This window comes from Mycteria americana, chromosome 20 (genome assembly GCF_035582795.1).
Source record: "Mycteria americana isolate JAX WOST 10 ecotype Jacksonville Zoo and Gardens chromosome 20, USCA_MyAme_1.0, whole genome shotgun sequence".
Taxonomy (NCBI): domain Eukaryota; kingdom Metazoa; phylum Chordata; class Aves; order Ciconiiformes; family Ciconiidae; genus Mycteria; species Mycteria americana.
Genome location: NC_134384.1, coordinates 5,196,915 through 5,224,912, shown reverse-complemented (window position 1 = coordinate 5,224,912; position 27,998 = coordinate 5,196,915). Strand labels below are relative to the sequence as shown.

At 65.0% G+C, this 27,998-nt stretch overlaps 1 protein-coding gene across 6 annotated transcripts; it reads left to right on the top strand.

The window, feature by feature from the left end:
* The first annotated feature begins 1 nt into the window (after position 1).
* On the top strand, positions 2 to 27,035 carry TEAD3 (TEA domain transcription factor 3). 6 transcript variants are annotated; one of them, XM_075521502.1, is made up of 14 exons: positions 2 to 165; positions 12,677 to 12,930; positions 16,106 to 16,170; positions 18,128 to 18,190; positions 18,322 to 18,384; positions 21,075 to 21,086; positions 21,412 to 21,549; positions 21,778 to 21,821; positions 21,926 to 21,987; positions 22,375 to 22,508; positions 22,626 to 22,799; positions 22,986 to 23,126; positions 23,354 to 23,506; positions 24,220 to 27,035. In XM_075521502.1, the coding sequence occupies exons 2-14, from the start codon at positions 12,795 to 12,797 to the stop codon at positions 24,331 to 24,333; spliced, it is 1,299 nt and encodes a 432-aa protein (XP_075377617.1). In that variant the 5' UTR covers positions 2 to 165; positions 12,677 to 12,794; the 3' UTR covers positions 24,334 to 27,035. The 6 variants fall into 6 exon arrangements, with proteins under 6 accessions (XP_075377617.1, XP_075377613.1, XP_075377612.1 ...); XM_075521499.1 differs by lacking the exon at positions 2 to 165 and adding an exon at positions 11,888 to 12,115; XM_075521498.1 differs by lacking the exon at positions 18,128 to 18,190 and having other exon boundaries at positions 14 to 165.
* Positions 27,036 to 27,998: the final 963 nt, after the last annotated feature.

The window sequence follows — 27,998 nt, the reverse complement described above, 5'->3', positions numbered from 1 at the left end:
AACTTTCCCGTCCCTGCGCCTGGCTCCGTGCGCGGACCCGGGAGCCCGCCGCGCTCCCCGCATTCCTGCCGCCCTCCCCGGCCCGGCCCCGGCCCCGGTCCGGCCCCGGTCCGGTCCCGGTCCCGGCACCCGCGGCCGGCCCAGCCCCTCCGGAGCACGGAGCAGGTAAGCGCTCGCCGGGAACAGACTCCCAACCCCCCCTTCCTCCTCCTCCTCCTCCTCCTTCTCCTCCTCCTCCTCCTCCGGCGCCTCCTTCCTCCCGGCCCGCAGCCCTCCGGCTGCACCGAGCCCTCGGCAGCCCCGTCCCCGGCGGACGGCGGCGGGGTCGCACCAGCGCTCGCCGCTCCCCCCCCCCCCCCCCCCCCCCGGCAGCCCGGTACCTCCCCCCGGGGCTCCCCCGCCTCTCCCCCCCGCCGGCCCCTGACGGGGTGTGTGGGGGTGGGACACAGCCGGGGTGTCCCCAAGGTGTCCCCAACCCCCCGCCCCGTCGGGTCCCCAGGCTCCCACCCCGTCGGGGCTGCGCTGTCCCCGGCCCCCCCCCCCCGGCCCCTCCGCTGGGTCCCCCCCGCTGCGGCGCATCCCCGGGGTGCGCGGCGGGCGCGGGCTATAGGGTTACAAAGAGGCCTTGTGTACGGTATAGCCCATACGTCGGGAGCGTGTAGGGCGCGGGCGCCAGGCGTTATATAAAGCGATAACCCGTCCCGTCTGCCTCCCGGCCCCGGCCGAAGCCCCCCTAGAAACGGCGCGGGGGCGGGGGGGGTCCCGGGTGGGGTGTGGGGGCCACACGCGTGTCACGTTACATGTGTGTCACACGCATGTAGGGGATGACCATACGCTGACTGTATGCTAAACACTTTGTGCCTTGTCATAGGGGCGCATTGCTAACGAGGCAGCAATTACATGTATAATTTTCAGCAGTGTGTCATCTTTATTATTACTATTATTTTATTTTTACACCCTCCTAGGGTTTGGGGTTGTTGTTTTTTTTCCCCTTAACCCCCTTGGAAGGAAAATAAGGCCAAGCCCTCGCAGTGCCGCCCGCCTCCGCCCCCCCCCCCGAAACCGCTCAGGCCCTATGCGACGCGTTTGGCCTGTACCGGCTGAGAAAAAAACCCCCATATTTTGGGGAGAAACCAGCTGGAAATGGTATCAGAGGCCCTGCCGGGACGACGGGCACCCTGCAGCCCCCCGTCGCTGTTGGGCGGTTGGCACAGGGTGGCAGGGGAAAAGGCGAGGGCAGAGGTTTTGGGGGTTTTTGGTGCTTTGCAGGGAGCTGGGGCGAGCTGGGCCGGGCGACCATCCCACCGGCGAAGCGATAATCTCCGGTGTCAGGCGCGCCGGGGTATTTTGGGCTCCGGCGTCCTCTCTCCCCTCCTATCGCTTTACCCCGCGCGGGTACGTGCGCACCGTGAGTCAGGGCTTTGGCACTGCCTGGCCACCCTGGGGGGCCCTGCCAGCGGGGCTGCCACCTCCCCCCCGGTTTTGGGGTGCTCGTGATGACGGGTGGAGAATTGGGGGTCTGCCAGGCTGGTGTCCCCCCTACGCACCCGCCAGCCCTGGGGGCCTCCACGGCCCCAAAGCCCTTCCCCGCACCCGGCTTTCGGGGTGGGTCATCTCCCCGCGGGATGCGAGGAAGGTCCCCAAAGCGGATGGGAGGCCAGGACTTGCCAAGGTCACCCAACGGCAAAGCCGGGGGAGAAATGGGTAGGGGGTGGTGGGGGTGGGACCCTGCTGGCGGGGCAGGTGACGGTCACCGCAGCGCTGCCCGAGCGGCGTTCCCGGCACTTCCCCACCGGAGAGGACGGGCATGAGTGTCCCGTTGGGAGAAGGCGCTGGATTTGGCCCTGTTTGGGTTTGCAGGGCCGGCATTCCCATGGGAAGGGGCTGCGGATGGGTGTGGGGTGAGCAGCCACCCCCTCCCAGCCGGGTGACACAGGGGGACGTTCCTGTCCCCAGGGGACCTCGGACACCCAGCTCCCTCCCTGGGGCGGGCACGCGGCTGGCACCGCACTGGCTTTTCTAACAAAAATAACCCTTCAAAAGCGGCGGGCTCCGCGGCGGGCTCCAGTCGCCTTGCGTAAGTGGCACCTGGGTATTTCAAGGACCCTCGTCCCAACCGGGACGACTGCGGCGTCGGGGCTCAGCTTGGAGTGGGGGGATGCTTTGACCGGGGCATTTTGGGGGGCAAAGGGGCGCAGAGACGAACCTTCCAGCAGCCGTCCCACCTCTAACATCCCCCTCCTGCAAAGCAAAACCCCCTCTAGCCTCCACGTCCATCAATAAAAGGGACTCGCGTCCATTTCCCATGACACGTGGTCGCTATTTATCACAATACCCGAAACAGCATCTCCTTTTAATTGCCATTTAATCCCCATCTTGCCACCACCGAGCGGGTCGGGAGGCGAGTCCCGGTGGCCCCGACACTGTGCCGAAGGAAGGAGTGTTTTCCCGGCGGTGTGTGAGCAGGTCATGTCTCTGGGGAGGTGGGGGTGGCAGTGGTAATCAGCTATAATTAATGTATTAAAAAGCAAGTAACCGCGCAGCTCCTGTCAAACACGCAGCGAGCACAAGGCCGGTGGCAGGTGAGGCTCGGTGGTGGGAGTGGTGTGGACACGCAGCGGCTGGAAAGGGGGGAAATGGGCAATTTTGGGCTGTTTGCAGGGAAAAAAATCTGTTTTCCTGCCTTAGTACTTCTTCTCCTGTCCGTGGGAGTGGAGGATGGAGGGGAAGAGAGAACGGGCTGCAATGCCCTAACCAAGGGTGCTGCTGGGGCTTGCGTGGCAAGAGCCATCCCAGGGCTCTTTGTGGGGTTGGGATCCCTCCGTCCGTCAACGGACGGGATGGATGCTGTCCAAAAAATGTCCCATCTCTAGGAGCTTCTCTCTCTTGTTGAACCCTTGACAGCAATTGCCAGGGGCCGGCGGGGCTGCCATGGCGTTTGCACCACCTTGGGCGCTGCTGGTGGAGGGGATATAACCAAATAGCTTTGATTTGGGGAGCTCCCATCCCGGGGGGGATTTGCCGGGCGGCCAGGCCGTGCTCTGAGCTTCTCAGCCGGGCGTCCGAGGTGTTATTTGGGGTCGGTGCCCGGGCTGGGAGCGTGCCGGGGGCCGCGGCGGCCGAGCCCAGGCACCTGCGTGTTGTGGTCGGGGCAGGCACCTGAAGTGCGTGGGCGTTCTCTATTGCCACCGTCACGTGGCGGCTTATGAAATTTTTTTTGGAGGGAGGGAGGGAAGGTAATGATGGGGTGAGCCGGCGGGGCTGTGCCCCGCGCCAGCCTTCAGCGGGCACGCGGCAGGAGCGGCCCCCCCGCTCTGCGATAACGTGCGGCCGGATCCTGCTGCGGGTCCGGACATGCCGCTACAACTCCCGGTGCTTTGGTTTTCCCCGCCTGTGAAATGGGAGCGAGGGGCCCCGGCAAAGCCTCCTCGTGGTGCTGGACGGCTGCTCGCCTGCCCGTGGCAGTGGGGAGCGGGGGGTCATGCGGTGCCGGGCACCATTTTGGGCTCCCTGTGCAGCTCGTTGCAGGGTTTCGTGGTGAGCACGCGTGGCTGAGCCCTTCAGAGGTGACAGGCCGTGAACCCCACGGTCTCATCCCTGGGGATGGCAGCTGGTGGCCCTGTGGGGACGGCGTTCACGTAGGGCTCTGCCTTGGCACGGCCGACGGGATCCTGCGGGCGAAAGGTCCAGAGAAGCAGGAGTGTCCGATTGCATGAAGCACGTCCCATCCCGGCAGTGCAAATCCCGCCGGAGCGTGTCCCCTCACTTGGTCCCGAATGGATGCAACGCTCCAATGTCCCCAGCGTCCCCCGTTACGTGCCATGAGACAGCAGTGGCACTGAAACCCGGCGGGTCCACTGCGCTCGCCGCCGCTGCCTTCCAGCTGGGCACTGGCTGTGTCACGAGATGCGCCGGGTCTCAGCTGGCCAAAGCCAACCTGGAGCTCGTCCTCGGTCATCCTCTTGCGAGCCAGAGGCGCAGAAGGTGACTTCAGCGCACTTCAGGGCTGCGCTTCACCCTGTAATAAATAACGCTGGGAAATGCTTGCTCGCAGGCGGCTCGCGGCTGGCGAGCGAGATGCGAGCGATGGAGGAAGCCGGTTTATCCCCTTATCCCCCTCGCCGCTGGGGAATCGGTACGGACCCGGAGCGTGAGCTGGGAGAGCTCACCCGGCTGCGGGGGGTGACCGGGGATGGGACAGCAGAGCTGGAGCTAATTTTAGGAGGTGGGCAGAGCCTCGTGGGAAGTGGCCGGCCAGAGAGACGCGTCACACCGTGGTGCCCACGAGCATCGAGAGCGAGCGCCGGGGGTCCCCGGGTCTGAAGATGCTGCCGTGGGTCGAGGAGGTGGCCGTGCATCGGCAGCCCGGCTTTCCGCTGCGGGGAAGAGCTGTGCCACCGCTGATGCCCTGGCTGCCGGAGGGGCAACGGGTCCGGGGACGCACACGGGGACAACGCCCTGGACGCCCGCACTCCCGGTTTGCATTACCCGGGACACGGTTGAGCCCTGCGCCGCTCCGTGCCTCAGTTTCCCCACGGCCATCTCGCCAGCGCTCCCCCCGCCTCGGCGGGGTGCGGTGGAGGCAGGAGGGCTGGCCAGGCTCGGGGATCCTCGCCTGGGAGCGCCAAGCCTTATTATTTCCCCACGACTGTCTCCTCCTCGCTCCTCGTAAAATTAGATCCAGCTGTTCACAATAGCCACTAACTTCTCTCCGGAAGATGTTCAAAGTTTACAGACGCGGAGCGGCGCGGCGTGCGTGGAGGATGGGCTGCCGTTCCCATGCCAGCTCCTCGCTGCCCGCCCTTCCCCCAGAGGCAGCCAGCTCCTGCCTTCCCCCCCAACCCCCCAGCTTAGGCAAGTCGGGTTTAGGAAAAAGCACGCTCGTACGCAGGCACGCGAGCCCCCGACCCAAACGAGCGTCGGGTTTTTATTAGCGGGAAGATCTGGGCGCTTCGTAGTCCAGAAGCAAAGGTTTGGTGCAAGACCCCGCTTTTTCCCTGCCCGGCTTCTTGCCCGCGTGCTTGGCGGACGAGTCGGGCAGGGTGCTCGCTTGGTGCTCGCTTGATGCTCGCCGGTGCCCGTGCTCGTCTGTGGCATGCGTTTGGGCTCCGGCTCTCGCACGGGGTGGCTGATGTGCCCCGCTTACAGCCTTGCCTGGGCGGCATTGCAGAGCAGAGAGTCGGGGTCTGGCTCCGATGTTTGGGCATCAGCATGCCGGGCGGGGGGCTAGCGCGCCGTGCCAGGCTGTCCAGCGCTCTTGGGCCACGCTTCTTGTTGGAGCTCCTTCTTTTACCAAGAATACCGCCTTCGTGTATTTTTAGCAACTTTCCTCCCCGAGGATTCCAGAGCAATTTTTCAATCTGCGGGAGTGGGAGTCGCTGTGCCCATTTCCAGCTCTTGATTCGGGCAGCAACGAGAGGTGCCGGGAGAAGGCGATGCTCTGCCACGGGCACCCGGTGCGCTCCTGGCGTGCACGAGGGTTTGCTCGCCGGGCTGGTCCGGGGTGATGGCACGCAGTAAAATGGTGCTAAACCGAAATATCGCTTTCTGGGAATAGATCGCCGATGCGGTTTGTGCGGGGCAGCGCGTACCTGCTCATGCAGCTCCTGCATTAAATGCAGGACCTCAGCTTGGCAGCTGCCCCGAGCTTCATGAACTCGTCGCAGGAGGGCAGGGAAGCGTGCCTCCTCGCAGGGGTGACAGTGGCCAAGTGACATTGCCGTGTCATGTTTTGCCCCGGCCTCTGGCAGCCAGGGACGTCTCCGTGTCTCAGCCGGGACGGTAACGCCTGGCAGCCCCCCACCGCCCTGGGTCTCAGGTGCCTGGGGGGGGGGGTGTCAGCTCTTGCATCCCCCCACCCCGCTGGGTTTCTCCTCCCGGTCGCTCAGCCGGGTGCTGGCCCCGGGCTCCGGCGGGTGCCGCGGCACGGGCAGCGGGCGCAGCTGCTCCCTGGGCAGGGTTGGGTTTCGCGGGGGTGGAGGCAGCCGGGGGCGGGTGTGAAATGCATTGCAGCCTTCCTCCTCCTCCTCCTCCTCGCCTGGCAGCCGGCGTCCCCTGGAAGACGTTTTCCCTGGCCCGGCTGCCAATGGCATAAAATGGGGTCAGCGGCACCCGAAACTCCTCTGTGGAGGCACTTCTCCTCCCAGGAGCGGGTCCGAGGGCTGGCAGGGTACCCGGCACGCCTGGCCCACCCGGGCGGTGGGACACCATCCCGCTGCGGGCACCGGGCTGCCTGGCCCTGCGCTGCCCCGGGGCTTCCCTGACCCCAGGCACCTTTGGCTTCCCCTTGGGACAAGCAGCGCTGGGAGTCCCGGGGGACTTGGGACTTGGGAGTCCCGGGGGACTTGGGACAGGGCGGCTGCCCCGAGCTCATCTACAGGGGACGTTCGGTGGGAGACGTCCCGGGATGGGCGTATTTTGGCGCAGGAGCAAAGCGAATTCAACGGTCCCCAGTGGGTGCTGTGCCCAGCACTGGCCGTGCCACGGGCCACCGACGCTGGGGGTGTCATGGGATGGCCGTGGCGGTGGCTTGTCCCCGGCAGGCGACTCCAAGCCTGTTGTTTCCATCCAGCTCGTTTCATAACGCAGAGAGCAATTAATGCTGCAAAAGCTTTCTATTTATGCGCTGCTGGGTGAAACGCCCCGTCCTGGCTGGGCAGGGCAGCCGTAATTGGGCCAGGGAGGGAAGCCGGGTTACGGTGTCCGTCTGTCCCCTGCCCTCAGGTCTTGGGCCCGGAGGCTCGAGCAAAACCGGCTCAGGTCCTCCAGCAGCCGAAACCCAGCTCTGCCGCCCTGCTGGGGCTGGACGAAGAGGAGGAGATGGAGGGGTTGGTTTGCACGCCCACGGTTCTGCCGTTAGGAGGGAGCGTCTCGGCGAGCGGGGCTGTCGGTGGGGCTGGGGGGGGGGTTGCTCGATCCCCTCCCTCCTCCCTGCCCAAATTTTCTCTGGGCAAATCACTCAAGTTCCCCTCTCGTTCGTCCGTGGCCCTTCAGGATGGGGGGCTGAGCATCCGTCGGCCTCGTGCCGCTGGGTGAGGACCGGCCGCATCCCTGCCGGGCGGGGGCTCGGGGCTTCGCTGGGAGCTGGGGGGACCTTTTGGCTGTGGGGGTCCGGCCGGAGCAGGGGGCATGTGCCTGGGGCGGCCCTGGCAGCGCCACGGACCCCGGTGGGATGCTGCCACGTGGCCTCCTGCGGTTTCCCCGCTCCGATTGCTTCCTGAGCTGCCCGCCAAGCCGGAAGGGACAGGAAGCGATAGAGGGGAGGAAATTAGTCGAGCTGTCTCACGGGGAGCCGGCCTGGTGCACGGGGGGCTCTGCCACTGCCTGGGTCCCCAGCCTGTGCCGGGGGTCCCATCTGGGAGAAGGTGGCCGGTCCTCCCCGGCAGGGAGGTGCAGACCTGGGTGGGAGGGAGCGGGGCGGCTGCCCTTCCCTTCCCTTCCCTTCCCGAGCCGGGGAATCCCTCACCGCAGCCCGAGAGCTGTTTGGAAGAGGAGCGCGATGTAAACAAACCTCCTTCCACCGCCCTCCCTGCCGAGCTGGGTCTCGCTCGGCCGCTGCCGCCGCCTCGATGGGTGCCGGTTGTCCCCGGGACGGCCGTGTGCCAACCGGGACGGTGTCCCTTGTGGGATTGGGGCAGGGTCTGGGGCAGGACGTGGGGCAGGGCGTTCCCAAAGGGTCCCTGGGCGAGCTGCCAGGGATGTAGGGTTCCTGCGAAAAACGCTTGGCTATTGCAAGAAAAGTGCTGTAGGGTCGTGCTCGGCCGAGCCGAGAGCGTCTGGGCTCTGTGCGCGGTGCTGGGGTTGGCAGCGGACAGAGCGGCATCTTCCCTGGCGTGTTGTGGCCTTGCTGGGCTCCCCCGGGAGCCCCGAGGGTTTTGGGTTTGCTTCGAAGGGCTCTCCGGAGCTGGTGGCCGTGTCAATGGTGTGGGGCAGCGTTTCTCCCAGCCCCCTTCCCAGCCGTGTTACGGGGTGGGCAGAGGCGGCAGCAGGGACGCCGGCCCCGGCCAGCGCTCCCCTGCCCGAAACGAGGGGCACGTTAATAAGCCCTGCCCGAAACGAGGAGCATGTTAACGAAGGCCTCTGCCTGCCTACGAATTGGTGCCTGCTGTTGGACCCCCAACCACGTTCTTGCTGAGCCCCGATGTGCCGGGGGGGGATGCGGGGAGGAGCTGGGGTGCCCGGGAGCCTCAGCTTTGGCGTCGGCTCATTTGGGGCCTTGCAGAGCCTGCTGCCTGATGGAGCAGCCCCTCTCGGCGTGCCCACAGGAGAGCTGTCCCCGGGGACCTCACCGCGGTGGGGCCAGGGCGGCTTCCCGGCCCCCCTTCCCCCAGCCCCGGCAGGGGCTGCACCTCAGCACCGGGAGCATGGGGGCTCCTTCCCCCCATCGCCCACGGGCCGCGGGTGCCACCAGTCACGGTGACGGGGAGAGGGTGACGGTGGCTTCGTGCGTCCCCCCGCCCGGGCTGGCGCGGGCAGCGAGGCGGCGGTGCTTTGCCTGCGCCGGCGCGAGGCTGAGCACCGCGCTGTGCCGCGCCTGCCCGGGCTTGCCGGTGAACTTTTATCCTTTTGCCGTGGGGTCCGGGTGCAGGGGGGGAGGGAGGAGGGCTGGATCGCCCCGGGCCCCCCGCATGGGAAGGCGGGATGGAGCGGGGATGCAGCCACACTGCTCCCCCCCCCCCCCCCCCCCCCCCCGCCCTTTGGAGGGTCTGCTGGCCCCCCAGTGTCCCCAGCACTGCGGGGGATCGTCTCGTGGTGTCCTGGTGCTGCCCCGCCGTGGGTCGGGGGAGCCCCAGGTAAGGAGGGGACCTTGGGGCCACTCTGTCCCACACCTTGTCCCCCCGGATGGTGTCAGCTGGGGACACGCTGTGCTGCAGGCCCCTTCGTGCAGCGGACGCTGGTGGCCGTGCCCTGCATCCCCGGCGGTTTGGGGGGATGCTGTGGCAATAGCCACCCTGCCCCAGTCTGCACGGGGCGAGAGAGTGGCAGCCCGGGGACTGCGCCCAGGGAGGGGTGACACTGCTGCCGGCCGTGAGACCAGCCGGGACGGCAGGGGTGGCCCCGGCGAGCAAGGAGCACGGCAAGGGGCATCGGTCCCTGTGCCGTGACGCTGGCCAAGGCAGGACTGGGTGGCACGGTGGGGTGCTCGGCCGGGCGGGCGGTGGGGCATCGCCCCGCTGCTTCGGGCAGACCCGGGTTCTTGGCTGTGCACCCCGGTGCAGCCGGGACGCGGGGGCTCGGGGCGGTGCGGGGGCTGCTGGGGCCGTGCCTCGTGGTGTGCGAGATGGGGCAACGCTTTTGGGGCCGAGCACGCTGGGAAGTAGGAACACACCGTTCCCCCCTCCTCGGTGGCATGGGACAGGGATGGGGACAGGGTGCTGCCCCGCACCCGGGGGCTTTGCGGGGGCAATAGGCACCTCTGCCCACATCGCGGCCCTGCAGCCCTCGGCTCTGAGCAGTGACATCCCCATGCTCCCAGCCCCGAGGCCTCTCCCCCGCGCCGCCCCGCACACCCCCAGCCCGATCCCTATCGCGGCTGGTTGCGCTGGTCCCGGCGGCACCCTGCTCCTGACCTCGGCACCCGTGCCTGGCCCCAGCGGGGAGCTCGCCGCGCTGCTCTGACCACAGCCGCTGCCTCCAAAATATTTCCTTCCCCCCCATCCACCAGAAAACACCCATCTCTCGCGCACCCCTCCCTCCTTGCAACCCTCCTCTTTGCTTTTGCAGGGTTTTAAGGGGCTTCTCGTTGCTTTTCCGGGCTCTCCAGCCCCGGCCAGCTCTTGCCGACTGGGCAGCTGCTTGCAGCCCTGCTGCCCGCACAAGCCCCCGCTGTCCCTCGCACCCCCCGCACATGGTGCCGGGGCCGAGCTCTGTGCGCCCGTGGGAACGCCGTCCCCGTCTCCTGGCGCAGCCTTGGCCTCACGAGGAGATAAGGGCGGCCCCGGCGGCATCCTCCCCTACCCGCTATGGGCACCCATCCTGCGCCCGCTGGGACCTCGCATGGGTGCAGCCCCCCTCCAGCACCCTCTAAAGCCTTGGGCCGGCGCGTGGCACCCCACAAAGAGGGGCGAGTGAGCTGGGTGCGGGGGTCCCTCCCGGCACGGGTGCCAGCGAGCATCTGTGCTCATGGGGGGCGAGCATCCCCACCGCGGACCGGTGGTCCTGGCGCGCCCAAGCCCTGCAGAGACGCCCGCGCCGTGGGAGGGGGCTTCTCCCCCTGGTCCCCGGGGAGCAGCCGGGAGGCAGGAGCCAGTGACATGTTTTCCGGCAGGTCTGGTCCCCTCCCTGCCCGAAGCAGGTCTGGCCGGCGGTCCGTCCGCAGGCCGTCCAGCCATGCCGGTTTCCTAATTGCTCCTGTTGTTGGTGTTTTGTAAGGGCTGGGTGGAGCGCGGCGCTCGGCCGTGCCTTGCGTCAGCGCGGTGCCTTGCACCCTCCCTCCAGGAAATCCAATGTCTCGGCCTGGCCAAAAGCAGGTTCGGTGGAGGAGGAGGAGCTGCTTCCTCGCACCTTGGCCGAGGCCCCGGCGTCGCCCTCCCTCCTCTCCCGGCTTCCCTGAAAAGGCTGGGCTAGGGTTTCCCTGCCGGGGGGGCGGTGGGGTGGGAGGGGGCTGGGGGTGCCGGGGGGGGGCTGGGGAGCTCCTGGGGAGGGGGGGACGTGTGCCGCAGGCAGGGTGTGCGGGCAGCCGGCACCCTGCCTGTGCATGCAGTGCCCAGCACGGGGACGGTGACCCACGGCACTGGTCACACTGCTTGTTCCAAGATCCTGCCTTCAGTGGTGCAGCCAGCCCTATAGGTTTGCTCTCAGCCCTATAGGTTTGCTCTCAGCCCTATAGCTTCATCCTTGGCCCTACGGCTTTGCCTTTGGATCTATAGCTTCGCCCTTGGCCCCAAAAGCACCCATCAGTCGGGGAGGGCAGGGGGTCTGGTGGGTCCCTGCAGAGCCACCCCCCGGCATCAGCTCTTGGGGCTTTCCCCTCTCGGGGTGAGCTGACGGCAGCCCCATGGTGCTGTGGGGTCCCGGGACGCTGCTGTGGCGCGGGCTGGCGCGGGGCTGCGGGGTCCCAGGCCGCTGCGGGATCTCGAGGCTGGGGGCTCCTGAGGTGCAGCTGGGGGGGTCCTGGGCTGCCGTGGGGCTGCCGTGGGGTCCCGGGGTCTGGGGGCTACGGGGTCTTGGGCTGCCGTGGTGCAGCCGGGGCTCAGCACCCGTCCGAGGCAGCCGCACACCCCATTGTAGGCGCCGCGCTGGGACGGAGCCCTGCTGCGCTCGCTGGGCTGCGGGGGGGGGGGAGCAGGGGGGGTCCCACTGGGGCCATCCCCACGTGCCACCCTTGCCGTCCCTGCCCGGCACCTCGTCCCGGTGTCCCCCTGCCCTCCCATCCCCGCCACCCTGCTCGGTTTGGACGACGCATCCCTCCCGGGGGCTGCCCCATGGAGCGCCCCGGCAGCAGGCGCAACCGGGGTGCCGTGGGACTCGGGATGCCACGGGTCTCGGCGTGCGGCGGGACTCGGGGTGCCGTGGGACTCGGGATGCCACGGGTCTCGGCGTGCGGCGGGACTCGGGGTGCTGCGGGCCCATCCGGCACCGCTGCCGCCATCCCTCCCTTGGCCGGCTGGCTCGATCCTACAATCCAGTTCTCCTTATTTGGCCACAGCGCTCGGCAAGAGGGGGAGCGGCGGGCGGGGGGGGGACGGCGGGCAGGGGCGGGCGGCGGGGACCGGAGGGGCTGACATCACATCACGGCGAGGGAGAGAGAGATGGGGGGGGGGGGGAGTTTCTTTTTTTATAAAAGGAAAAAAAAAAAAAAAAAAAAAAAAAGAAGGCCTCGCAGCGCGCTTGAGCCAGCGGGCTGCTGCAGTTCCTTTAAAAGGAGATGTCTGCGCCGGAGACCTTTGTACACTCCCAGCCCGTCCGGGAAGCGCGGCGCAGGAGACACCTCTCCGCTCCCACCGCCGGCAGCTGCCTCCAAACATGTTATTGCAAAACACTGCGCCGGGAGCCGGGCAAAGGGAGGAGGAGGAGGAGGAGGGTTGAAGGCTCCCCAGCATCGCCCACCGGCCGAGGAGTGCCCAGGGCCCCGGCCGAGCATCCTCGGGGCAGGGGGCCTCTCCCGGTGCCAGGGGTAGGGCTGCCGGAGGGCTCCGGCCACCTGGTTCCCATTAGCGGGGTCTGGCTTGGAGCCGCCCGGCGTCTCCCTTCGAATCCCGGCTCTGCCTTTGCCAGGCGCGGCAGAGCGGGGATTTTTGGGGCTGGGGGCGGTTCAGGGGCCGGCTCGCCCGAGGAGGTGGCTGGTGGCAGTGGGTACTGGTGCGGGGTCAGGGCTCACGGGCTGCGGGACTGCTGCCGCCCTGTCCCGAGGTGTCACCCGCGGGCACCGTGTGCCTGAGCTCCTCGTGCGGATAATGCAGCGTCCGGCCTGCTTCCTTCCCAAACTTTATTTGGGTGGACCCTGGGTGGTCACTTGTGGCTTGGATTTGGGGGTACTCACAGAAATCATGGCTCTGCCCCCAAGAAAAGCCTGTTTGTGTCTCTGATGCCGCACACCGGGATGCTGCTCCCAGCCTCGGGTGCGAGTGGGGACAGGGCCAGCACCGGGGACGGCCCCGCGACCATACTGTCACTGCAGCCCCATACCCCCGGCAAGGGTCTCCGGGTCTAATGGGTGTCCCCTGTGTCCCGGCAGGTTGTCGCGTGTCCGTGGGGGCTCGGGGTCGGAGCCCAGAGCAGCCAGCACCATAGCGTCCAACAGCTGGAACGCCAGCGGCAGCCCCGGGGAGGGGCGGGAAGATGGCCAGGACGGCATGGACAAGAGTCTGGACAATGATGCCGAGGGCGTGTGGAGTCCGGACATCGAGCAGAGCTTCCAGGAGGCGCTGGCGATCTACCCCCCCTGCGGCCGGCGGAAAATCATCCTCTCGGATGAGGGCAAGATGTACGGTGAGTGATGGGGGCTGGACGGAGGCGGCGGGCAGGGCACCGCGCTGCCGGCCAGGACGGGGCGGCCGGGGGCGAAGCAAAACTTCCTGTCCCAAACCCATACTGGGGCATACTGGAGCACCCCCCAACCCCGAAAGCAGTTTCCCCGGCTGCGTCGTGGAGCTGGACCGGGGAGGTGGCCGTGACCCACGTCCCCTCCCTCTGCGCTGGCTCTCCCTCCCGCTCCCTCCCTCTCTCGGCCCTGCCGGACCGACTGGTTTGGTGAAGCTGTCAGGCAGGGAGCGGGTGCGGGCAGGGAGCGGGTGCGGGCAGGGAGCGGGCGCAGGACTGTGGGGCCAGCACCAGCCCTCCTGCTCCCGTGGGGCCTCCAAACCTTCCCCAACCGGACCTGGTGGCAGGGAGCACCCGGTGGCGAGAGCCACCCGCCTACCCTGAGCCACCGGCACCCAGCTCAGCTTTCGGTGACTGTTGGCAGCAGCGGGGCTGGTCGGCCCCACTGGTGCAATGAGTTTTGGGGGGGTCTCAGCCTACTTTCTGGTGTCTCCCGAAACACCTCTGTCTTGGTGGCTCTCTGCAACGGGGAGGAAGAGGATGAGAATGGGCGATGTAGGCAGGGGGTGATACTGGCGCAGGGCGCGTGGTACCACCGAGGAGCAGTGGAAGGTGCCAAGGTGTCCCCATCCCTGCTGGGGTAGGGGCTGGTCCCTCCTCCCCTCCACCTCCCATGATGTCACCCCCAGGGCCGGTGACCTCAGAGCCGGGGATGGGTTGCCATATTACCGTCACCCTGCCGTGACAAAGGGACCAGGGCTGGCACCTCCATCCCCAGCCTCCAAAATACACCCGCCCAGGATGCTGCCGTCACCGGCAATGGCTCACCCGCTGCCGGCAGAGAGGGGCAAAGGGGACGAGGCTTTGCGGCAAGCGCCGTGCCACTGTCCCCATCCCCACGCCAACTCCCTGTGCCACCCCGCTTGCCGGGGCCCGCAACGCGGGGCGTCGGGGCTGGCAGCCGAGGGGGAGCACAGGGCTTCCCAAGCGGGTGCATTTTTTGGATTTCTCCCGGAATAGCTGAAGTGCCGCCGGGAGCCTGGCCTTGCGCAGCACGCCGAGCCCCGACCGGTTTTTCCAGCCTTTCGGAGACATCTGGCAGCTGCTTAAAGAGGCAGCAGCCCCCGCAAGCCGCCTTTCATCTCCCCCCACCCTCCCCAGTATCTCCCCACCCGGACCCCCGGGACCCCCGGCCGGCGGTGCTGAGCCCGCTGGGACCCCCGGGACTGCCGGCGGCACAGGCGATGCCGGCATCCGACATAAAGGTGTGCCGGTGCCGCTGGTCTCCACGCTTTTTTTGGGGGGTCCCAGGGGATGCCCACGGCCACGCCAGCAGGTGCCCCGCTGATGCCGGTGGTGTGGGGGCGGCGAAGGGGCTGGGCGAGGGGTGGGTGCCCCGGGAGCAGGTGGAAGCCGGGGGGGCCGGGCCGGGCACGCTGGCCCCTGCTCTCTCGCTCGCTGCCCGCCAGGTTATTTTTAACCCAGCCCGTCCAACTGGTTCACGTGGTGGTGTCAGGGGAGAGGAATTTGGGGAATGTGGTAATTTGGAGGAGGATGTGCCCGCTCGGAGGGAATGGCACGGTCCCGGGTGAATCACGGGGGACGGGGACTGGGCGTGCGGGCACTGGGACGGCTGCGGGGAGGCTGCGAGGGTGCAGCCCGGGGTGGTGGCCGGGACGTGGGGTGAGGCAGGATGGGTGCGGGAGATGCTCAGCACTGGGCACTGGGTGCTGGGTACTGGGTGCTCGGCTGGCACTGCCCCACTGGGGTGCATGAAGGCACCCACATTTCTTTCCCGTATTTCTTACCCCAGGGCTGGGTATGGGGAGGGAGAGGATGGGACTGGGGAGCGGGTGCGCAAAGGGCGATGCGGCGGCGCTCGGTGAAGGCGTACCCCCAAGCCGGGGCTTGGCACCGGGGTCCCCTCCACCTGCACCCCTTGGCAGCACCCTGTTGTGGGCATCGTCTCACCTGGGCTTGAAGAACACCCTTGGTGACCTGGCCCTCATTAGGTGCTAACGAGGCCAAGGAGCCGGCGCAGGCTGGGGGTGGCAGGAGGGATGGGAGCCACGCTCGGTGCTTTGGGGTGGCACCGGGGTGCCGCACTGGCCACGCGAGGGGTGCCCCCGTTTCCAGGGGTGCAGGGACCCACGGTGGCCCCGGCCGCCCACCCACCAGCTCCTGCCCGGCGCGGGCACCCCGAGGCACAGCCATCCCCGTGTGGCACCTGGCCCTGTCTGTCCCCATGTGTGTCCCCCCCCAGGAGTGCCCAGTTGCTCCGGGGCTGGGAGGGGGCCGGCTGGGGTGGAAGCGGGGAGGGGGGGGGGGGATTTTTTTTTTAAAAGAGTTTTTTTTTTTTTTTTTTTTTTTTAAAGCCGAAACCCGCTCCAAGGGCATTTCGACAAGTTCCAACCGCGACCATCTGGTCCATTAAAATAAATCTGGCGTGCCTGGCCGCCCCCGTGTGCGGGGGGCGCGGCGGCGGGGGGGCCGGGGCCGGGAGAAGAAAGCTCCCAGCTGCTCTGACGTTTGAACGTAGATTGGCCACAGCTGGCCCCTAAAATGTGGCGCAAAAGCAACTTCTGCTTCGAATTAGACCCAGGACGTTAGGAAATACTGGTGGAAAGGCCAGCACGGCTCGCAAATGGGGAGCAGGGTGCCATGGGTGCACCCCAGGACCCCTGCGGGAAGGGCTGCGGTTGATCGGCTCCCCCCGGGGGTGCTCCAGCTGGGATGGCTTTTTGGGGAGGGTCCGTGCTTGCCCGCGTTTGGGGACACCACTGTGGCGGGGGTCCCTGGTGGCTGTCACCCCGCTCCGAGCCCCCCGTGTCTGGGGGCTGCCAAACCCGGTGGGGTGGTGGCCACAAGGTGGGTCCCGCTGGCCTGGCGGGGGGCTGGTCACCCCTGTGTCCCCTCAGGCCACCCCCGTGTCCCCTCGGGCCGGACAGCTGTCATGGCAGCGCCATCTCCTGGCAGTGCCTCCCTCATTAAGGACCGGCCTCATTAAGGACCAGCATCATCAGTCCGGACTGGGCAGGACGGGGTGGGGGCCAGAGGCACCTTTTGGGGCCGATGCCCCTGGCCGCCCCGTGTCCCCAGGGCTGACCCTTGGCTCTGCCGGCAGGTCGTAACGAACTGATAGCCCGGTACATCAAGCTGCGGACGGGGAAGACACGGACGAGGAAGCAGGTGAGGCCATCGCTCTGCTTTTTGCCTTGGGAGGGCTCGGGGGGGGGGCAGGAAGGGGGTGCCAGGTAAGGCCGGGGGGGAGCGGGTGCCCGGCTGCGTCACCCGTCCTCCGTGTCCCTTCCTGGAGCCAGCGTTGCTGCCAGCCGGACCCTCATTCACTGCGAGGGGCTTCGTCTGTGAGCGCAAACACCCTCGGGCTGGTCCGTCCCAGTGTGATCTGGGGGTGCCCTGAAATTCGGGGTGTGGGGGCAGGCAGCACGCCCCCCTGCCTGGCTGGGGTCACCCCGTGGGTGGCAGGAGCCCTGGAAATCTCCATCCGAGCAGCGTGTGCGTCTGCGTGCATCTCTCTGTGCCGCTCCACCTGGATGCGGAGACCGCTCCCACCTCTGCCCCTTGCTGGGCTTTACGCTGCTTGTGCCGGACGCCACGGTGAAGGCAGCCCCGAAGTCCCCGGGCTGAGAGCAAGCTGTCCCCATCCCGGCCGGGGGACAGGCTGTGCGGGTCTGTGGCGCTGGTCCTGGGGGGCCCGGAGGTACCGCAGAGCCCTTGCCCCAACCTCGCTGCCCTGCAAGGTCGGATGCTGGGGCAGGCAGCGCGCAGGCAGGGATGCCGGCAGGGCAGGGAGCACGCAGCGGTCCTCCTTTGCCCGCACAGCGTGCGGGCAGGGTCGCATCCATCCCAGCTGCGAGCCCTCGCTGCATCCTCGTGTCTGAGACCAAACCTGTCCGAGGACCGGACTGCCACAGCCCTCGATGGGACGTGTCCGTTTGTCACGCGTCCGGTGGCTCTTCCTTGCCGGCGTGGTGGCCCCCAGCTGGGAGCCACGCCGCCCGTCCTGGCAGAGCTGGTGGCCCAGGGTGCTGAGGAGCAGGTGCAGGGGGACGGGTGGGTTTGGGGCATGGGGACGCTTACATTGGGACTGCCCCGTGCCACGAGTCCCCGCAAGGGAGGGACGCTGGTCCCCAGGCACTAAGGGGGACATCCCTCCAGGAGTGATGCTGGAGGGAGAGGGACCAGGCTCAGCCACCGTCCTTGTGTTCAGACCAGCGCTGAGCGGTGCTTTAGTTCTGGCTTAAAGCCTTAACTGGGCCCCCTGGGTCCCCCCTCCGAGGGGGGAAGGATGTGGCGCTGGGCAAAAGCGATGCTCCAGGAGGACTCGGAAAAGGCGCAGGGGAGGGTCCACGTGGCGTTGTCCCCTCTGTGCAGTCGTGTCCTGGACAGCCTGGGGTCCCGTCTTGGACAGCCTGGCGCTGGTGTGAGAGGGAGCTCACCGAAATCAGCCCCGGTGGGTGCAGGGACCCCCACCCTGCCTGGGGCTTGGGGCAGGCACCCCAGCCACGCTGCGCCTTTCCTGCCTGCACATCAGCCCCTTTTCCTTGGATCCTGCTCTTACAGGGGTCTGGACACAAAAAAACCCCCCCTCTTCTCACCTTTCCCACCTGCAAAATCAGCAGGAGCCCTGGGGCAATGAGCCGGTCCCTCCTGGATCTCCCTTGGGAGAGATCCCTTGGCAGTCCCGCCTGAGGTAGCCCAGGGGCACCCCAAACCAGCTGGGCCGTATCCTCAGCGCTGTATGCCAGCAGCAGATCATTGCGCTCGCAGGGGCCGGGGGGGTCTGTCCATCCGGGAAGCCCCGAGAGATGGGAAACACGGAACACCCCCCCCCCCCGCCAAGTGCATCACCTTCACCCTGAGGAGCTTCACCCCAACCGTGGCAGGGCACAAACCAGCATCAACCAGCACAGCACCGGCGTCCCCCCCCCCCCCCAATTTTCCTCCCTCCAGCTTGCGGCAGGCGCAGGACCCTCAACACCTCCAGGAGCGTCACCCCGGCAGCTCCCCGCGCTCCCCCCCCTTCTCCGCGCTCCCTTCCCCGGGGACAACATCCCACCTTGCGGGGGGAACATATCTTCACGCTCTCTGTATTTTCCTTTCCGAATGGCGTGGCGGGCGCTAGGTGTCCAGCCACATACAGGTTCTAGCTCGGAAGAAGGTGCGGGAGTACCAGGTTGGCATCAAGGTACGTTGGTGCCCTTGCCCAGGTGGCCGCGGCGGTGTCTCTGTGAGCATGGGCAGCCCCTCTCCTTCCTCCTCCTTTCCTCTGGTTGACGGCTCTGCTGTTCCCCCTCTCCTTCTGCTCTCTCTCTGCAGGTCTCTAGCCACTTGCAGGTTCTTGCCCGACGGAAATCTCGTGAGATTCAGTCCAAGCTGAAGGTACGCGTCCCCCCCCGCACCCCGCCTGGCCCCCCCGCCTGCTGACGACTAACGCACTCGGCTCTGCGGTGTGCTGCTTGCTTTCTTTTATACCTCTCTTTTTTTGGTGGTTTTTTTTTTTCTCCCCCCTCCCTCGGCTCCTGGGACCGGATGGTTTTTAGTGGCATCGTTGTGGGATGCCCACAGAGAAGTGCAAGGGGGGGTCCAGCTCAAAGGCTGGGTGGGGACACCAGAGCCCTTCCCTCTCCCCAGGAGGGCGAATTTCAGTGCCAAATCCCCTCCTTTCACCCAGACGAGGACTCCACCGTGGGGAAATGGGGGTTTAAACCCTCCTCCAGTGATACACGAGGGCTGCCCCCTCTTTTGGGCCATCAGGGGTTCTCCCAGGAGGGGAAGGACCCCCCCCCCCCAGAGCAGCCAGCGAGGCAAAGTGACGTTCAAGCAAGGGGTACAAAGGCCCCCGCCCCCAGCTGAGCCCTGGCCCCGCTCGTGATGGGTGCCGGTGGGGTGTGGGCAGAAGCAGGGGGGTCCCGGGGGTCCCTGCAGGCTGCCAGCCCGGCGGCTTGTGATGCACCAGGGCCAGAGTACGGCCCAGGTGGCACCTCAGGGACGTGGGTGGCAGGGGGTCTGGATGGGGCCGTGCTGGGGAGGGGGCACAGCGGTCCCAGGGAGGGGGCACGGCGGTGCCGGGGCAGCCCGTGGTTCCAGGGGCCAAGGGAGCCGAGCGAGGAAAAACTGGATCATCCTCTCTTCTCTGGTTGGCTTTTCTTTCCTTCCTTCCTCCTAACTGGAGCCCGACTAACCCTTCCGTAACTGTTCCCACCGAGCTTTGTGGCGGTGGTGGGGAGGGTGATGATGGCGGGGGGGAGGGGGGGGTGAATGGGCAGGACTGGGGGCATCGCCGAAGGACCGAGCCCTGCTCGGGTTGGACCCCCACGGCGGGGGACAGAGCGGTCCCCACCGCACGACCGCCCGTTGGGGACAGCCGGCTCCGGGCTGGGCTGCGCAGCCCGGGATGCTCCTGGGTTAATCCCTGCACTGTCACGCCGGGGAGCGTCTCCTTGGGCAGGACCAGGGGCCACTTGCTGCCTTGCCGAAGAAAACCTTTCTTTTCTGGAGCCCAGAAAACCTTTCAGCCCCCTGCCGTGACCTCAAGGTCCCAAAAGCATCGCCAGCTCCCCGTGTCCCTGTCCCCCTGTCCCGGGTGCTGTGTCCCAAGACTCCGGCACTAAGGCTGGCAGCAGGGGCCACCGTCAGAGCTGGCGCTGGCATTTTGGTCCCCAGAGCTTTAACAAGCTCCGGCTCACGCTGCCCGGGAGCCCGCCAAAGCCCTTCAGCAGGGACCCCGGTGCCCCGTGAGCGGGGTGCCAGGAGGGTTCCCACACCCTGCGGGGTTTGGTTTGCTGGGAGAAACCAGGAGAGGGCACCCAAAACTATTTTGGGAGGCTCCTCTGGGCTTGTATATCTTAAACCCGGCTCCCAACCCCAAGAGGGGCAGCCAGGGAGGGGGACAGGCAGCAGGGACAGCAACAGCAGAAGCCTTTGCACAAAAAAATAATAGAATAAAATAAAATAAAATAAAATAAAATAAAATAAAATAAAATAAAATAAAATAAAATAAAATAAAATAAATTAGGCTGTCCTTGGCACACAGTGCAGGGCAAGGGGGAGTCAGAGGCAGGACCCCAGGGGACCGGGGATGGAGGCCGGCATCCATGGCTGCGCTCTCCATCCCCGGCCACGCTGCCTGCAGGAATCCGGCAGGGAACGGCCGGGACAGAGATCCCGCTAAGCAATGGGCTGTGGATGCAAAACATCCTCTCCCAGCCCTACGTGGAGGCAAAGCCCGGCGCAGGCAGCCCTCCGCCCTCACCCAGCGCTTGTCCTGTTGAATGGAAACTCCCTTCCGTGAGCAATATAGATATATATTTTTAAGCTGCAGTCATGTGCGTGTTAGTGCTGCCTGGCGTGTGGCTGCATGCCCACGCTCCTGCCCTGCCCCAGGTGAAAATAAATGAAGCGATTGATCCCTGAGGAAGGTTCAGAGGGAAAACAGGGGGTGCGCGTTGGGACCAGCACGCACGTGTCCTGGCAGCGCGGCTGGAGGAGCAGCCCTGCCCCGGGGCAGGACCTCGGGGCCCTCCGCTCCTGCCCTGCGGCGCTGCGACCTCCCGAGCAAAAGGGAAAAGGAAAAATAATTGGTCTCCTATATAAATGCACGCGTGGCGTAGGGGGGGTTGTGCCCAGGGGCTTCCCTGTGGTGTCTATAGGGGAGTTGGTGCCGACATCCCCGGGAGCCGGGTTGCGGGTGCCCTTCGCTGGGCAGGAGCCGTGCAGCTCTTCCTCTCCATGCCCTGGTTGCAAGCGCTGGGGGCTGCTGAGGAGGTTGTAAAGGATATTAAAGGCTGTAAAGGATATTAAAAAGCCGACAAAGGCGCAGGCCTGGCTCGCCACAGTGACCCCCTAAAATAGTGGGGGGCTTTGGCATCCCATTCCTGGGGGGATTAAGCCTGGGTATCGTCAACCACGTGCATCCCCTGGTGACCAGCCGGGTCGAGGGGTTCACTCCCCAAATCAGGCTGCGGTGATGAGCCGGGGTGCGGGATACACAACTGGGGGGGGTGCACACAGTGCCTCCAGGCTCCCACAATGCTCTAACCTTTTTTTTTTTCCTTTTCTTTTGCGGACAGGCCATGAACTTGGTAAGTTGAGCTTGAGTTTGTGATACCTTTTGGTCCCCATTGCCTTTCATCCCCTCCTGCGGAGGGGCTAAAGCCCTCGCGTCCCCGGGGAAGCGGGGATACCTTCCAGACCCGGCAGCTCCCGCTCAGGGGACATTTGCAAGCTTAAAGCATTAATTAGCATGGGTGCATTTAGGGAAAGGGGGGCATCCACCCGCCCTGGTCCCTTGGCCGGGCTGCACGACCAGCTCCGTGCCTTGCAGAACCCACCGGGCACACTCAGATTGGGGAGGGAGTTTCTCAGTCTGCCCGTGTAACCTCCGTCTCCCTCCTGTCCCCCCCCCAGGACCAGGTCTCGAAGGATAAGGCTCTGCAGAGCATGGCTTCCATGTCCTCCGCACAGATCGTGTCGGCCAGCGTCCTGCAGAACAAGCTCAGCCCCCCCCCTCCTCTTCCTCAGGCCGTCTTCTCTGCTGCCCCCAGGGTGAGGACAGCCCCACGGCCCCCATATGGGGACGCCCTGGGGTGGGGGGACGCACGGATGCCATGCACGAGCTGCGCAGGGGACTGGGGGGGGATGTTCGATGGCCCCTTGGTCGTGGTGGCAATGGAAGGGGGGCTTTGGGGGCTCCCTGCGGTTTGCGGCAGGTGGGGAGGGGAATCGGGGGGGGCGGTCAGAAGCCGCTGACTCTTCCTTGTGCTGTTCCCCCAGTTTTGGAGTGGGCCTATCCCAGGACAGCCTGGACCCTCTCAGGAGTAAGTATGAGCCCCCCCTCCGCTGTGCCGGGCAGGACCCCCCCTTGGCAAGGGGCTGGGGTGAGCCGGGCTTCGTTAACCTAACGATGCTCTTTGTTTTCCAGCATTAAACCGTTTGCACAACCAGCTTACCCCATCCAGCCACCCATGCCTCCATCACTAGCCAGTAAGTGCTGTCCTCGCCCCCTTGCAGGGGGCCCTGCACCCCCGCTAGGTCCTATTTGTCACCTGTCCTGTGCCACCCTCCCACCCACAGTGCCACCCACCTGCGGTCCCCTCCCCAGCCCTGCCGGGGGAAAAAACCTGGGTTTAAACCCAGCCAAAAGCCCCACGGTGAGCAGGACCCCGCTGGTCCCAGCTGTGTCCCCCCCGTCCCTTTCCACCCAGGAGCGGGACCGGCACATCCCATGGTTTTGGCCACCCTGTGGGAAAACCCCTGTGCTAGGAGATACGGGAGGGTGGGGGATGCGGTAAGGACAGCAGCACCGCGGCGGTGCAGGGGGTGCTCGCCCCGGCTCACGGCTTGCCCCTCCCCACCCCGTGCCCTCCCCAGGTTACGAGCCCTTGGCTCCGCTCCCGCCAGCCGCCTCGGCCGTGCCCGTCTGGCAGGACCGCACCATCGCCTCCGCCAAGCTCCGGCTCCTCGAGTACTCCGCCTTCATGGAGGTGCCACGGGATGCCGAAACGGTAACGGTCCCCTCCATGTCCCCACCACCCGGGTGAGATGATGCCCATCCCTGTGCTTGGTGGCATCTTGCTTTCATCTGACCTCTCGTTTTAATTTCCCCGCCCCGGTCCTTACAGTACAGCAAACACCTCTTCGTGCACATCGGCCAGACGAACCCCTCGTACAGCGATCCGCTGCTGGAGGCCGTGGACATCCGCCAGATCTATGACAAGTTCCCCGAGAAGAAAGGTGGCCTCAAGGAGCTCTATGAGCGTGGGCCCCAGAACTCCTTCTTCCTCGTCAAATTTTGGGTACGATGCTGGGAGGGGGAGGATGGGGCGGGTTGTCCTTGAGCCACGGGCTCGTTGCAGGTTGGGCATCCCACCGGCAGACTGGGAGCATCCTGGGCAGCTCCATAAGCCAGCGTCCCCCGTCCCCGTTGAGAGCTGGGTGTGATGGCACCTAACCACACCTTCTCCCCGCTCTCGTCTCTCCAGGCGGATCTGAACAGCACGATCCAAGACGGGCCGGGGACTTTCTACGGTGTCAGCAGCCAGTACAGCAGTGCAGAGAACATGACCATCACGGTCTCCACCAAGGTGTGCTCTTTTGGGAAGCAGGTCGTGGAGAAGGTGGAGGTGAGTCCCACGCCCCGCTGCATCGGGAATCAGGTCCACCGCAGGTCCCAGGATGGAGAAAGCCCCAGAGCTGGGTGGTGTAGGACACGTGGGTGCATGCCTGTCCATGGGTGGAGCAGAGAGGACATCTCCACCCTGTCCCAGTTGGCCACCACCCACCCTTGCCCCCATCCCCTGTGGTGTTTCGGCCCCCATGGGGCAGCTGCTCACTCTGTTGTCCCCCGCAGACGGAGTACGCGCGGCTGGAGAACGGCCGGTTCGTCTACCGCATCCACCGGTCTCCCATGTGCGAGTACATGATCAACTTCATCCACAAACTCAAGCACCTCCCGGAGAAGTACATGATGAACAGTGTCCTGGAGAATTTCACCATCCTGCAGGTACCTCCCCTCCTTTTCCAGGGAGCGTTTCCCACCAGGAACGTGGAGCCCGCACTCGCGTTGACCCTACCGTGCCGGCCGTGTGCTGCCCGGCCCCGGGGCACCTGGCCTTGGCATTGCAAATACACCGGCTACCGGCTGTGCCTGCGCCCGTGCAACCCCCAAAAAACGGGTCGCAGATTTTTGGTGGTGCGAATAAAGCGGCTGTGTCCGAGCCCGTGCAACCCCCCCAGATCACAGGTAGCAAATTTTTGATGGTGCAATTAAAGTCCCTGTGCCTGAGCCTGTGAAACCCCCCCCAAAAAAGGGGTAACAAATTTTTGGTGGTGCAGTGAAATTGCCTGTGCCTGAGCCTGTGCAACCCCTCAGATAACGGGTAGCGAATTTTTCATGGTGCAATTAAAGTGGCTGTGCCTGAGCCCATGCAACCCCCTCAAAAACTGGGTAGCAAACTTTTGGTGGTGCAATTAAAGTGCCTGTGCCTGAGCCTGTGCAACCCCCTGAATTACAGCGAGCAAATCTTGATGGTGCAAATAAAGGGGCTGTGCCTGAGCCTGTGCACCCCCCCCCCAAAATTGGATAGGAAATTTTTCGTGGTGCAATTAAAAAGTCTGCAATTTCAACGCCTGTACCTGAGCTCATGCCACCCCTCAAATAACAGCATCTTCCCATGGGCACGGCCCCCTCCTAACGCGCTCTCTGCTCTGCCGCAGGTTGTTACGAACAGGGATACCCAGGAAACCTTGCTCTGCATAGCCTTCGTTTTCGAGGTCTCCACCAGCGAGCACGGCGCCCAGCACCATGTGTACAAGTTGGTCAAGGACTAGGGGCCCTCGGGGACGGGCAGGGGCACGAAGGGCGTGCAGGGGAGGGAGGGGGCCGTGCAGAAAAGCCGCCCGTGCCCGTTGCCTCGTGAGAAGTCATTTGAAGAGAGGAGGAGGAGGAGGAGGAGGAGGAGGAGGAAGAGGAGGAGGAGGAAGAAAAACAATAGCCAAAAAAGACTGACTTGCGATCGCAGATGTTTTCTACTTAGGAACAGTTTCTTTTTTTTTTTAAATAAATAAAAAAAAAAAAAGAAGAATGGGAAAGGAAGCGTAGGGAGAAAGGAAACCTGTGTCCGGCGCTGGATGGGGAGAGACCGGCCCTCGGTGTTGCCGATGAAGGCTGGGAGCCCGCCGTGCCGCCGCCAGCAGCGGGATGTCGGAGCGCAGGACGACCCCTCCTTTCGCCCCCGCCCCTCGCTCGGATGTGGTCCTGGTCCCGAGCGGAGAGGAGCGAGCACGGACGGGCTGGAGGACGCGGTGTCGTGCCAGGTCTGGTCCGAAACCAATTGGCATGGCAGCGGCCGTGGCATCGGTGCTGCCCGACGGAGCCCGGGTGGCGGCGGGGACGTGGGGATGGACACGCGAGGCGGGAGCAGGTAGGAGCAGGGCAGGGCGGTGGAGGGGGATGCTGCCGCGTCCCCGGGGACCAGCACCCGGGATGCTCCTTCTCCGTGCCCGGCCGGGGCACCAGGAGCCGGCGGCGCTGAAGGCGGGAGGGCATCGACGATGCAAACCATTTTTTTTTATGGCTCTTTTTTTTTTTTCCTTTTTTTAAATTAAAGTGCTTTTTAATACTTTTAAAAAGACACCATGCTCGTAATCGGGATTATGCCCCTCTGCAGTGTCTGGGACCTGCTCCCCTGCCACCCTCACCGTGCCGGTGACCGGAGGAGGTGACGCAGCCGAATTTGCCGGGTCGGAGCTGGGCAGCAAAACTGCCGGGCACGGGGAGCCAGCTGGGGTAGGGAGGGCTTGGGGGTGTCTCCATCTCCAGACCAGAGGCTGCTTTTTAAGTGGCAGCGGGATCCCCTGAGCTCTGCGTGTGCTTTCAGGGATTGCACTTGGGGGTGGCCCAGGCTAAACGTACCCCCCCCCGCGGTCGCTTGCTGAGGAGTAATGAGGAGAGAGCAGTGAGGGTGGATTTGCCTGATTTACTTTGCATACGTACATTTTCCATCTTTTTTTTTTTCCTTTTTTTTTTCCCCCCCCTTTTTTTGCCTTTTTTCTGTGTTGACTATTCTGGTTTCAGCTGCTCCCTGCAGCTGCTCCGGCCAAGCTCGCCTGGGTCCCGCGGGAAGCAGCCAGGCAAGCAGCTCGTGCAGGGAGAAGCGTGTTGTGCAATGCAGGGCCAGGCTGCGAGCGGGCAGGACAGAGGAGACAGAGAGGGGACAGAGGACAGGAGCGATGCCGGGACAGGGGACTGGGTCTGCTTGGAGGTATTTTTGTGGCTGCAGTCCAAAATAAGCCAAGGCGGCGTGCCCGGTCCCAAGGAGGCGGCTGCAAAGGCAGAGCCCGGGGAGAGCATCCCCAGGGCTCAGGAGGGACGCAGAGGGACAGAGGTCGGGTTTTGCGGCGGTGGCACGGAGCAGGGCGGCAGGAGGGTGGCAGGGGGATGGGGAGCCCGAGATGGGCAGGTCTGGCCGGGTGTCTTGCGCCGGTGGGGGAGCGAAGGCAGCGAGAGGTGCAGAGCGAGGTGCGGCAGGAGGGCAGGAGTGGTTTGAGGGGTGCTGGAGCCCGGGATGGGGGGGGGGGACAGAGGGGATTTAGGCTCGATGCTGCCAGGCGCAGAGGAGCGGGAGCAGCCCCAGAGCTCAGGAAGGGACCTTGGCTGCCATCGCGATGCCACGTGTCCCGCAAGGCGCAGGGACTTCGACCTCTCGCTGCCGGGAGAAGCCACCCGTCCCTGCGGGATGGGGCAGAGCCACCCCGGCCCTGCGCCCGGGCAAGGACACGGCAGCGGGCACGGACGGAGGTGGCCGCGGCGAGCAGGGGTGGCCAGAGCAAGGGGGAAAGAGAGAGGGAAAAATCCAGGGAAAGGCACCAGCATCCCATCGCAGGGCTGCGCCGGGGCCGCCCAGCCGAATTCTCATATGTAGCATGTTTGTTGTTTCGTGGTTCTTTTTCTTTCTTTTGTTTCGCTCACTGATCTAAAACTCTGGGAACGAAAACTCAAAACTTCCCTGCCATAAAACACAGGCGTGCCCTGCTCCCGGCCCCGCCGGGGTGCGAAGCTCTTCGTTAACTGGACCGGTTTGTGCCTCCCTCCCTCCCTCCCTCCATCCCGCCTGCACCGAGCCCCGGGTGCCCACCCGCACCCACGCACACGGTGCCCCCGACGCCTCCGGCCGGGGTTTAGCCACGATGCCAGAGACGCTTTCTCAACTCCCCCCAGCCCCTCCGTTCTCCTCCAGTGTATTTATGAATTTCACATGAAGTACTGTTTTATTTTTTTAAAGACTTTGTAAAGCTTACCAGGGTTACGATCACCATTTTTAGAGCTGTGTCAGTCCACAATGTTAAAAATCCATTTTTTTATGTATTATATTTTTTGTGTATTTTTTTTAATCCAGCTGTGATGGGTTGTATCATATATTTGTTGTGTTTACTGTATCTGTCCAACTTCAGAGAGGAGACTGTGGAGCTCCGAGAAAACTACGGTCTGCTGAAAAAAACCATTAAAATTATTTGTTCATGGGTTGGCTCAAGCGGTTCTGAAGTTCCCGTTCTTTTTATTTCTTGAGGTTTGCTCTAACAGCCGGGGCTATAAGCCCTTGACTGGGTAACGCTTCTCCCAGGACCCCAGCTCCAGGCTTTGATGCCACGTCCAGCAGTATTTTGCTGTGGTTTGCATCACCGGTGATGGGTTTGCCTGGGAAAGCCGACTGCTGGGTTAGCCTACCCCATGGCAAACGCTTCCCTGCGGCATCGCTGGGTTCAGGGACAGATGTTTTAGGGGGTCACATCCTTGCCCACGCTGGCATCAGGTGAGGGAGGGCTGAGTCTGTCCTACCAGGAAGGAATACCCGTCAAAGCTTTGCTCGCAGCGCCTCGGCCATTCAATACAACCCACCCCGTCCCAGAACGAGGGGACCCCAGATGACGTGTTTTAACACCAACTGCATTTCCAGCACTCCTCCCCTTTCTGCAAGCCAAACCCTTGTATTTGCGTGCCCACTGCCATCGCCCCGAGGGCAGAGCCTGGCGCCCCGGCCGAACCCCGATGCCATTAGGGCCGACGGCGTTGCACATCCCGAACACCTCTGGACTCAGTTGCTTTAGCACCGATACACAAATCCTCCTGCCGCTGCTAAACGCGCTCCAGCCCAGCAAACAGCTCTCCTGCTGCTGTTCCTCTGGACCCGGGATGGTGTCCCCAAAGGAGGTGGGGGGACCCACAGCCCCCGCTCCTCCTGCTGCCACCCCTCCCCTGCTCTGCACCGCGGGCCGGGGGTCCTGCATGGCATTAAGGCATCCAAAAGATTTATCTCTAACCAGGCTGCCTGTGGGGCTAATCCAGCCTGGGTCACAGGCGGGGAAAGCCAACAAAACACGCATGCAGGACCCAAAAAGAGCGCCCGGCAGCACGGTCAGGCTCGCTGCCATCCCGTGGGTACCAGCCCTTGCTGAGGACACCGCTGCTCCGGGAAGAGGCTGCGGGACGTGTATGC

Coding starts and splice junctions, on each gene's coding strand:
- TEAD3 (XM_075521502.1), top strand. CDS start 12,795: ATGGACAAGAGTCTGGACAATGATGCCGAGGGCGTGTGGAGTCCGGAC. Junction 18,191..18,321: donor AGTACCAGGTTGGCATCAAG/GTACGTTGGTGC, acceptor CTCTCTCTGCAG/GTCTCTAGCCACTTGCAGGT. Junction 23,127..23,353: donor AGGTCGTGGAGAAGGTGGAG/GTGAGTCCCACG, acceptor TGTCCCCCGCAG/ACGGAGTACGCGCGGCTGGA.